The sequence below is a fragment of the Python bivittatus genome, unplaced genomic scaffold (genome assembly GCF_059951505.1).
Source record: "Python bivittatus isolate LINGU-HERP-01145 unplaced genomic scaffold, Pbiv_v1 ctg000840_np1212, whole genome shotgun sequence".
Classification (NCBI taxonomy): Eukaryota; Metazoa; Chordata; class Lepidosauria; order Squamata; family Pythonidae; genus Python; species Python bivittatus.
This window is the reverse complement of record NW_028277113.1, coordinates 11,053,924-11,065,945: the sequence shown is the minus strand read 5'-3', so window position 1 is coordinate 11,065,945 and position 12,022 is coordinate 11,053,924. Positions and strand designations below refer to the sequence as shown.

General features: G+C 37.2%; 1 protein-coding gene across 1 annotated transcript in view; it reads right to left on the bottom strand.

Moving 5' to 3' along the window:
* The window catches only part of GMDS (GDP-mannose 4,6-dehydratase), a 330,486-nt gene that overhangs the window by 293,316 nt on the left and 25,148 nt on the right, over nucleotides 1–12,022 (bottom strand). The window contains exon 2 of the mRNA XM_088130877.1: nucleotides 558–602. Coding sequence (XP_087987003.1) covers nucleotides 558–602 — 45 coding nt within the window. The remainder of the gene's footprint in view (nucleotides 1–557; nucleotides 603–12,022) is intronic.

Below are 12,022 nucleotides of genomic sequence, written 5' to 3'. Positions count from 1 at the left end.
TTTGTATTGGCCATGATGCAGAAACATTTTAAAGAACAAGGGAACTGTTATGCTGCTATGACAGCTAAATGGAAGAGGATCAAGTTCATTAATGAGATACCACTTTTCAGCTTTTTATTGTTTCAGAGCATTACCGAAGTTCTAACATTTCATAACTGCAGAAACACAGTTCAATTTATTTCCTCAATGTCCCCATCCCCACCTCTGCAAAATACCTTTTTTGGGAGGCATTTCAAAATGAATAGTTTTTCCTCCTGCATCGTAACATGAATTTAATGTAGCCTTGCCTTGCGCAGGCTGCTGTTTATCTGAACAAGCAGGAAGTGTGGAAAAACAGCTATACCCTGAGGATCGGAGGGATTCCACCACTGTACTCTCCATGATAAACAGTACAATGCGCTGGCATGATTACAGCCCATGTTGCACATTCTTTTCAAACATTTTGATTTCTTATCTAATGCTGAATGGAAAACATAAGCAGAGAGTGACAGCAACAAGGAAGCTCTGTCCAAATTATTCCATGCGTCTGCAGTCGGTCAGTAAAACCAGTCACTCACCTCATAGCCCTTTTCCAGCAGGAACTCTGCCAAGTATGAGCCATCCTAATGAGAAGATAGGAAAATGTTATGAAAGTGTTAGGACCATCTTATCTCTTTGTGGAAGCTGTCAGCTTCGGTCATCTTAAGAACACTGTAAATCAATAACGAACTGGTAATTAACAGTGTGCATGGAAAGTTCAGTGCATACAAGCATTTACATGTTAATCAATCAAGAATGAGGAACTTAGTACTTCAAATCGTGTCTCTGTGTTTCAGCATACAGAACAATAGGTGATTAATCCATTGAGACTAGCAATTGTTGCTTACTTTTAATTTGCCACGTTGCAAAATCTTCTGAAGTGCATTATATAAGAAATACAGATATCTTTATATGTATGTTTTACAACAGCTTTTGCAATCCACAGTTCTTGTAGAGCAGTATGGAGATGGACTTGAAGAAGGAGAAATCTAATGATCTTTTTGTAAGCATCAGTTTAGCCCAGAAAGAGAGGAGGAGGTGTGGAAAAAACTCAAGATTGCCTGGTCTTGATTCTCTTTAGTATAAGGGGAAAGAGAGAATTGCTGTCAGGCTTTTGGATGATTCTGAAATTATACCCAATAACAATAGAATGCTTTAGCACAGTAGTTCTTGTGCTGTCTGTTTCCTGACCTAGTCTACCTCAAAGGGCTGACAGTTCTGTTGGGACTGCAACACCCATAATTAGAACAATGTATTCTCTTGGTGATTATTTAGGGTAATCACCAAGAACTGCAACTATCCCAACACAACTTTCAAGCAATTAATATACATGCAAAGGGACTACACATGTGCACACACACATGTACATATATACACTTTGAATAAATCTAGGCAAAATTATATATGATTTATAGCATGGTTCCAAGGATGTTTAGTTATAAGTAGGCCCCACATACAGTATGCTTCGCACTATATTAAGCAGGGTATGGACATAGTAGAAGCAAGAAAAGTTTGCAAAAATAGAAAGATACGGAGAGGTATAGTGAATATTGCTGTTGTGAATTAGATTTAGCTATAGTTTTTTTTCTTATTTCATGCCCTAATTTCTTTGCCATAATATTGCTCCTTTTCTGACCGTTGCACAACACTGCTTATATCGCAAACGACAGGTGCATAGGTATGCTTTTAGATGCTTTTCATTATCTGTACTGTTTCTTTAATAATACAGACAATCCTCATATAGCGACACAATTGAGACTGGCAACTTGGTCATTAAGCAAAACAGTCACTAAGTGAAATCTTGACTGTGGTTACAATCTTCAGCTTTCTTTTGCTTTACAGATCTGCAAAGGTTGCAAATGAGAGGATTGGTCGCAAAGTTTATTTATTTTTTATTTATATATCAAATTTGTCACTGCCCATCTCATCGAACGACAGAAAAAACGCAAGCAATTTCTGTAGCAATCTCTCCGTTGCTTGACCCCCCCCCCCTCCGCAGAGCAGAGAGATTGGAGAGGAAAGGATTTCAAGAGAGTAAGCTGTTTGCTCTTCTATACACCAAAAGCAATGTGATTGTGCCGGCAGCAGGAAAGGGTCGCTGAATGAGTGGTTGGTAAGCGAGGACTACCAGTATCACAAGTTTCCACTATTACAAATATAAAGCCCTTCTACTCCCTAGAAGCTGTATAATGATACAAATATTTGTAATATGATCATTTTAACAAACACTTTACAGTCTAAGCTGCCACATGAAAAAAAGCAAACCTTGTAAAGTATATCTAATTGTTCAGTTTAGAACCTGAGATATATTAGGTAGCTTTATACCAATTAAGATATCCAGAGATCATTCACTGTACCACCAAAGCAGCAATGCATAAACCCAGTCTCAGTGACAGCATGTAGAATACAAATCACACTTTTTTTTTCATTCAGAGGGTGGATGCAGGGTGGGATAAATTTGTTTCCTTCATTCAAGGCAATAAAAGGAGAAGATAAAGGTATTTACTATTCAAATACAAAGAGATAGAGTCTGCAGATTACTTCTGTTGATGCAAAATAGAACTAAACCCAAGAGTACCCCATCAAATAAAGTTTTATTCTTCTCAACCAGAGCTGTTTCAAACTTTCCAACCTTGCTGGAACATTTTAAACAAGCTGTGGCATTCACTTCCTCTGTATTTCCTTTCAGGTCTATCAAGTGACTGAAGATGACATGATAAATGAGTAGGAAACAAGCAAATATTGGAAGCTAGTAACTTCTGATTCCAAAATGGTACTGCTAATTTGCTATTTAATTTAATAGTTAGGACTTACTACACTACAGCAATCTGTATCACTTGCCTTGCTTTCTTTCCACCAAGATGATACAATGAACATCCTACTCAATTCCACAAACTGTATATTTACAATTTATTTTGTCTCTGGATTTTCAAATACTCTAAATTCATAATCTTGAATACATATTTATGCATACCCATTTCAATTTAAGTATTTAAAAAACCCAAGACTTTTAGTTCAGTTTATGGAGTTCATAAAATGGAAAATCTGCATGAACAAAAGGATGCTTCTTAATTCTTTTACAGGTTGCACTGTACTTTGATTATATGTGTTTTCCAAACATTTCCAATTACTTTCAAGTGAAGCAGAAGATGGAAAAATCTGAGGCAAATGCAACCAAACAGGCTATAACACACAATTGCTACCACAAGTTGACAGTCTCTCAATATAAACCAAAAATTGAAATTGCACTTTATTCATTATGTAAACTTTATACTGGACTATTCTATGAATGAATGAATGAATGAATGAATGAATGAATGAATGAATGAATGAATGAATGAAACAAACTACTTTACAGCACTGTGTCTAAAGACTTATCTTTTTAGTAGTTCCATCAAATGCAACACCAATGTTATTTTCAGTAATGTTGATACCTTTCAGTCTTAGATCTAGAATTTGGAGAAGCATAAATATCTCATACAATAAAGCACTGTTTCAAAATTATTTCACTGATCCCCCACCAAAAGGTTTTTCTACCTTTCTGGATTTTTTTTTAAATGTTTATAATATTGAAAAATTATAAGTAGCAAATAGCAATCCCTAAAAGTTGCCACAATGAATGAGTTATGTTAAGAATTTGCATCTAATCTCACCTGGTTAGTTTACTTAGCATCATTTTTTTCACTAATTATAGTTACATTAGCAATTAGACTTTACCTTATATTATACCTGCCTACACTTTAAAAAGAGCCAGGTTTTGATTCTGAGTACAATACAATTGAATGGCAGCAGTATTTTGATTTATTATACATTCTATCCCATAGATAATAAATTCTGTGATCATTATGGATCACTAGCAGTTCTATCTGGTATCAGTGGATTAATATATGTTTCTCTTTCATCATGAAATAATTAGTTATCCATTTAGGAAAAAATTCGTACTTCAGATGAAAATAAACAGGAAGTCACAAAAATAAAAAATTCTGACATGTATTGATATTTGTTAGTAAATCTATTTTTGCTGTTATTAAATGTTAATATAAATCCAAAAGGATCAGATTAAAATACCAAGCCATACTATATACAAATATTTGTAAACTGAGAGCCAATTTAATGTCGTAGTTAAAGTGCTGTCCTAGAAACCAGAAGACTGTGAGTTCTAGGCCTCCCTTAGGCATAAAAGCTGGTTGGGTGACTTTGGACCAATTACTCTCTCTCAGCCCAAGCTACCTCACAAGGTTGTTGTTGTGGGGAAAATAGGAGGCAGGAGTATTAGGTATGTTCACTGCCTTCAGTTGATCAAAATATATTTTAAAAAGGGGAATAAAAATCGAATAGTAATAATAGTCCAAGATGATGAAAATGATGATATTTTTATCCCACCTTTTTATATATAATGTATAAACCATAGCACACAAATATACAGAGAAGTGAACACTGGAGCTAAAAACAAAAGAAGGAATATACAGATGTAATGATATTTCTGCAAAGTCTTTCTGTTTTACTTTTCTCAAAAATAGTCGTTTGACTCCATATTCATGGATATGAAGTCCAGCTTATAAACATCTGATCCACAGTAAAAAGTTCAAATAGAATAGAATTTCAAATCTGCTATAGGAATCATTTACGTAAAATATTTTAAGATCTTGTCTGCATGTTCAAAACATTGAAATGTGACAATTCACTCTTCATTAAAAGTTGCATTCATAACAAGAAAATTAAAAAGCAGTTAGACAACAATAATCAGAAAGTACATATCAGCTAAAAGTATTTTTAAAAAATTCAGAAATTAAATTTAAGGTACTATAATTACTAACTACAAATGCAGTTAGCAAAATAAAACTGGAAAAATACTTTCTGGTTATGATCACAAGAAAATCTTACTAAGTACATTCCCATATTGCTTCAGGCTAATAATTTATAGCTTGGGATTAAGCTATATACTATTACTACCACTTCAACTGTACTGTATTCTAAATTGCAGAAAAACAATCTAATGTGTCCTCTAATGTAGCACTTGCTGTCTTCTTGACACCACTCTATGTCATTAAATTTGATTAGTATATGTGATGAATGAGTAATACAACTAATATTAAAATACACCATTATTTTTTCAGAAACTGGAGACAGAGAGAGAGAGAGAGAGAGAGAGAAAGAGAAATAATGAACCCTTACATTTTGTGCTGGCAACAAAGGTCACTAAAGCATTTGCAAGGTGGCCTCATGCCTCAACAGAATTTGGCCTCTGTTTCCCAAGAAAACTTCCCATAAAATCCCTTTTAAAAAAATCAACCATAGCAAAATTGGATGAAAACAAGTCACTGCCCTTATCATCAAAACCAAAGATTATGAAGAAGTTGAGTTCAGGTGCCAGTTATTTTTCTGATATCTGAGATGGAGCATTTTACTTGACTGGATAAAGCAAAAATCTGTCTCATAAATAGGTCAGCTTTTACTTATCTTCTGTATGCTATAAAACATAGGATAGCGTTCAGGAAAAGGAAAGAAGAAGAAAAAACAACGTAGGCTTACTTAGCATCATCCAGCCAAGACCCTCAGATGGTCTCTCTTCAACCATTCTCTCTACAATGAACTTTGTGTGTGTATTAGAATCCAAGATCTTAGATAAATTGGTAGGCACTAACTTGTTGAAGAAGTCGATGATGTTGATTTTATTTGTAATTCTGTATGTAAGAGACTATTGTCTTCCCTTATTTAACTATATTTCCTTTTCTCAATTTCCTTTTTGCATTCCTTTTCATCCTTCATTGAATTAATAAAAGCATTTCTCTTTAAAAATCTCCAGTATGAAAGACTGCATGGCCATAAAACTACAGTGGGGCAAAAAAGTATTTAGTCAGCCACCAATTGTGCAAGTTCTCCCACTTAAAAAGATGACAGAGGCCTGTAATTTTCATCATAGGTATACCTCAACTATGAGAGACAAAATGAGAAAAAAAATCCAGAAAATCACATTGTCTGATTTTTAAAGAATTTATTTGCAAATCATGGTGGAAAATAAGTATTTGGTCACCTACAAACAAGCAAGATGTCTGGCTCTCACAGACCTGTAACTACTTCTTTAAGAGGCTCCTCTGTCCTCCACTCATTACCTGTAGTAATGGCACCTGTTTGACCTTGTTATCAGTATAAAAGACACCTGTCCACAACCTCAAACAGTCACACTCCAAACTCCACTATGGCTAAGACCAAAGAGCTGTTGAAGGACACCAGAAACAAAATTGTAGACCTGCACCAGGCTAATCTGCAATAGGCAAGCAGCTTGGTGTGAAGAAATCAACTGTGGGAGCAATAATTAGAAAATGGAAGACATACAAGACTACTGATAATCTCCCTCGATCTGGGGCTCCACACAAGATCTCACCCTGTGGGGTCAAAATGATCACAAGAACGGTGAGCAAAAATCCCAGAACCACATGGGGGGACCTAGTGAATGACCTGCAGAGAGCTGGGACCAAAGTAACAAAGGCTACCATCAGTAACACACTATGCTGCCAGGGACTCAAATCCTGCAGTGCCAGACGTGTCCCCCTGCTTAAGCCAGTACATGTCTGGGCCCGTCTGAAGTTTGCTAGAGAGCATTTGGATGATCCAGAAGAGGATTGGGAGAATGTCATATGGTCAGATGAAACCAAAGTAGAATGTTTTGGTCTAAACTCAACTTGTCGTGTTTGGAGGAGAGAGAATGCTGAGTTGCGTCCAAAGAACACCATACCTACTATGAAGCATGGGGGTGGAAACATCATGCTTTGGGGCTGTTTTTCTGCAAAGGGACCAGGACGACTGATCCGTGTAAAGGAAAGAATGAATGGGGCCATGTATCGTGAGATTTTGAGTGAACACCTCCTTCCATCAGCACGGGCATTGAAGATGAAACGTGGCTGGGTCTTTCAGCATGACAATGATCCCAAACACACCGCCCAGGCAACAAAGGAGTGGCTTCGTAAGAAGCATTTCAAGGTCCTGGAGTGGCCTAGCCAGTCTCCAGATCTCAACTCCATGGAAAACCTTTGGAGGGAGTTGAAAGTCCGTGTTGCTCAGCGACAGCCCCAAAACATCACTGCTCTAGAGGAGATCTGCATGGAGGAATGGGCCAAAATACCAGCAACAGTGTGTGAAAACCTTGTGAAGACTTACAGAAAACGTTTGACCTCTGTCATTGCCAACAAAGGATATATAACAAAGTATTGAGATGAACTTTTGATATTGACCAAATACTTATTTTCCACCATGATTTGCAAATAAATTCTTTAAAAATCAGACAATGTGATTTTCTGGATTTTTTTCCCCATTTTGTCTCTCATAGTTGAGGTATACCTATGATGAAAATTACAGGCCTCTCTCATCTTCAGTTTTTAGGGTAAGGATTTTAGAAAAAAGTATCATCTTATAGTCAGAAAAATATGGTAACTGCATGATAATATGGCACCTTTGTTTTCAGAACAAAGTAACCTTTTCTCATTACCCTCATCAAACTGAGACAGAGAAAAACAAAACTCAATTTAAATGCAGGTCTAAAAAATTAAGTTGCTTTATATTAAAACAATATTATGAGCCTGATAACTGGCAAACTGACATTCCTAGTGGCATATATATTTGTTTATATATACCACGTCAATTACACTGTTTCAAAAAGCAGAGAACAAACAATTGTGTATTGTATTAAGAAGTAATGTTATACGTGAGTTTAAGCAAAAGTCAAGCCTGTTATACTTGTGAAGATACAATTCTATTTTCAATTAGACAGCAAAATTATTAAAAGGACAAAGTTGTACAAGTAGAAATTATTTAAATTTACCTTAGATCTAAAGGGAAAACTGGATTTCCTCTTCTGTCTGAAAATAATTAATGGTGGAATTTATATACCACCAAATCCAATCAGCAGTCTAAAATAAATTCTGAAGACATCTCAAATTATTCCCTCAGCATATAAAAGGAAACATTTTATGTCATCAGTTTCTGTGAATAAGGTTGACATTCAGTTCTTCTATGAACCTACTAACACCATAATAATTTCTGTTCTTCTGAAATTAAAATATCTCACGGCACCACCATACCTCTAAAGCTTGACTTTTAAAACCTGAAACAGACTGAAAACAAGATACTTCAAAGATTGCCTGTAAAAATAAATTGCTCCTTGTCTCCCAAATCTTTGGAACAACAGTAAGCAACTACTGGAAACATGGTCATTTCTGGCGCCCTATTTAAAAAGTGCTTTTTCCTTCAAGGAAAGTACTGCATACTTTATTTCTGGCCCTTCAGTAACAGGTACAGATACTTTGTTCCTAGTAGTTTTTGAGAATTTTTCACTGATCAAGTGCCTACTAAACTTAACACTGCTTAATGATTCCATATGTTTTCATACATATTATGGCTGATGAATGTACACCTACTGTATACCTATATTCCTGCTTCTCTCCCAACATCTGAGTGCAATTAGAAAATACAATCCTAGAGATAAATATAAATCATCCCAAAGTCATTGTGATCCTACTGAGAGACTTCAGTGCTAGGATAGGGGCTTCCTTGCATGTTTATGCCTGCTTGGACATCATACCTGAGATCTATTTATCAAATGACCCATCCTGGCACTCCAGAGACTCTAAAAGGAACATGGTGGGCTCCAAACTGATCTCCCTGACATATACCTAGGAGACAAGGATAATTGCTTCATATATCTCTTTACCTCCCATGCTGGGAATGCTTGTCTTTGAGTGCCTTGGATTACATATGTGTCTCAACAGACAAAACTGACTTATTCTCAGACATTCAAGTTTATGCGACAATGACCATCAACCGATTGCAGTCAACTTTTATGGCAGTTGTGATTTAAGACTATCCATACCACATGATAAAAGGCTACTCGCTAACCTTGGTGAGGCAAGCCAGGAAACTCAGATGGCCTAAGGTGGACACCAAGGCAATTTCTAGCTTTACGAACTCTGAGAGGGCCCAGTCCTGGGAGAAAACGGTTGTCACATCTATTCAACACCCAAATGGAATTTTTACTGGGTATGCCAATCTGTGTTACACATTAAGAAACTTTTTAATAGATAAATTGCCAGCTAGGAACCAACAGTCCTTAGGATCTAATTGGTTCAACCTTGATTGCTCTAGCTCAAGAAGGACCATAAAAGCAGCTATGTGTTTGGTTCAAAGAAACCCGACACCAAACAATTATGTCAAGATGCTAAAGCTCAGACATAATTATAAGAAACTAACAGCCACCAAGAAGACCCAACACACAGTTTGGTCTGAGCTAGAAAAGTCAGCAAAAGGGTCCAATTCAGTCATATTTTGGAATATCATATCTGGCATGCTGATGAAGCTAAAGCTTCTACTTGATATCCCCATCTCAGCTTCAGCTTGCGAGGATTTTTAGGCCACCAGAGTCAGTGACAGAAATTAAACATATTATTAAGTAACTGAAACCCAATAAGGTGCCTGGCGAAGACTTCCTACTCCCAGTACTTTTCAGGACACACACTGACTGGTGGGCTATACTGCTGGCAGGGCTGTTTACTTATATAGGCAACACAGGCCATAGCCCAGCAGGATGGGAACTCTCCATCATAGTTTCCATACACAAAAAAGGAGACAAGGAAGACCCTAAAAATTTCAGACCCATGAGCCTTATTGATATAACAGCTAAGATGTATGCAAAACGTCTCTTGAGAAAAATAAAGGACTGGGTGATTGAGAACATTCCAACAGAAGAGAATATATGTAGCTCAGGGTTGAACTGTGGAGTCCTTGATGCTCTCTGAGCTTGGTTGTTTGCTTGCAGATGTTTCATTTCTATTGGTTTCAACGGCACACTCCCAAGTAGCCCTGAAAAGATTGATGCGGAAATTTGGTGCCTATTGTACCTCTAATTCTTTGAATATTAATAAGACTAATTGCAAAGTGGTGGTTTTTGGAAAAAGACGGGCCACATACAACTGGCACTTGGATGGGGAGCCTATAGAGCACTGGTTCTCAACGGGGGCGGTACCGCCCCCTGGGGGGCAGTGGGAGGATGCTGAGGGGCGGTGAACCTGTTTTGGGCGGTAGGGGGGCGGTGGGCATGTTTTGGGCGGCAGAGGGGCGATGAGCATGTTTTGGCATTCGAACTTAATTTTAAAACTCCCCCAAAAATTTATTAAATCGATTATCCGGTTTACACCATTTGTACCAGCAATAAAACGAACTTACGCGACGGCTGCCCTCACGCACTTCTAAGAATGGTGAGACGAATTTGTATTCTAGGTAGGCTGACCTTGAAGAACTCGACACTACGATTCTTCTCTGATCCCAACCAGCACAGCGCATGCGTCAGCTGTTTTCCTGCGCGATTAATCGTAGCGCGTGCGTCAGCTGTCTTCCCACGCGATTAATCGCAGTGCGTGCATTGAGCGTCCTTTCAATATGAATGTTTGATTTGACCCATGTTTCTTGAGTTGCTTTTCATTCGCTTCATTTCTGTTTTTTCCCCTCAGTTTCAATTTACTTTCATTGTTTATTTGGCCAGTCGGCTAGGTAAGTGCGCTTATTAGTTCTTTATCTTTATTTTTTTGCATTAGTCATTTTAATTTTAATAAAAGGAATGCAATTACCTTCCAGGGCAAAAGTATCGAGTTAAATCGAACAAATTTGGTGTATAAGTCTACTGAAAAAAATTACTTAAAATTTTTGCCTTTTATAATTCAGTAACTCCCCCCCCCCCACCCTGAATTACAGGATTTTCATAAAGGGTGGTGTTGAAAAATTTTCCGCTCCTTAGGGGGGCGGCAGCTTCAAAAAGGTTGAGAATCACTGCTATAGAGCAAATAGACTCTTTCTCATATTTAGGGGTGGTTTTTATGGATAAAGAGCCTTGGGTTAACCACTTCAAAATAAGTTCAATAAAGGCCACAGCAAGTTCTAAAACGTTAACTAAGTTACTTAATTATAACCATCCAAGCACTCTGCTCTCCATTTTAAAGGTTTACAAGGCAAAAATTGCACCCCGTACTAACATATGGCACAGAATTGTGAGGCCTAAAGGGTTAGGCCCCTACCAGAACAAGGGTTAGGGTTAGGCCCCTACCAGAACAAAATTAAGCACACTTTTTAAGATCTGTTCTGGGGACTGACAGAAATACACCTGCAGCAGCAGTAAGAGCTGAAATAGGGACCTATTCCATTTAGAATCTAACAATCAAAGTTGTTAGCTACTGGTGAGGGATTCTCCCAATGGAACCTGACAGACTACAAAAAATGTGCCTTAAAGAACAGACAGACACACTTCAATCCACCACATCGACCTATCAATCAACTTCTCCAAATCATCTCACAGCTCGGCTTCTCAACACAATATCTACTCACAGCCGGACATCAGGCCAAGGCAATATTCAAACAAGGAGTCTTGGATGTTAACACCCAAACCGATACTGAGGTCATTGAAATGGTCACTAGGTCATTGAAATGGCTGGCCAAGACTAAAATGTCTTTTCTAACAGAAAAATGCCTGACAATGGGTTTGATTCAATACCATAGGATATCCCTTACCAGAGCAAGATTTGAGCAGATCAGTTCTATGGTTAAATACAGACAATTCCACCAAGTGCCATATTCTGAGAGAACGTGTGTTTGTGGAGCACCAGAAATAGAAGACATCGCACATGTCCTATTCAAGTATCAATTATATGCCCCAGCAAGGGCTCAGTATTTACAGACACTACTTGACAGAACCATATATTGGGACTGTAACAAATGATTATCATTTTTCCTTCAGACACAAACATATATGTAGTCATTAGAATAGTTAAGTTTATAGTTAGGGCTGTCCAACTGAGAACACATTTTATAGAACACATTGGGGTTGCATGTAAAGGTGATGAATTCACCTAAACACATACTGTTTTGTATTTTAATATTTATCTTATTCTATGACTCTGCATTCTATTTTATCTTATACTATTTTATCTCACTCTTTTATTTTTACTTTATCTTACCTTACTAT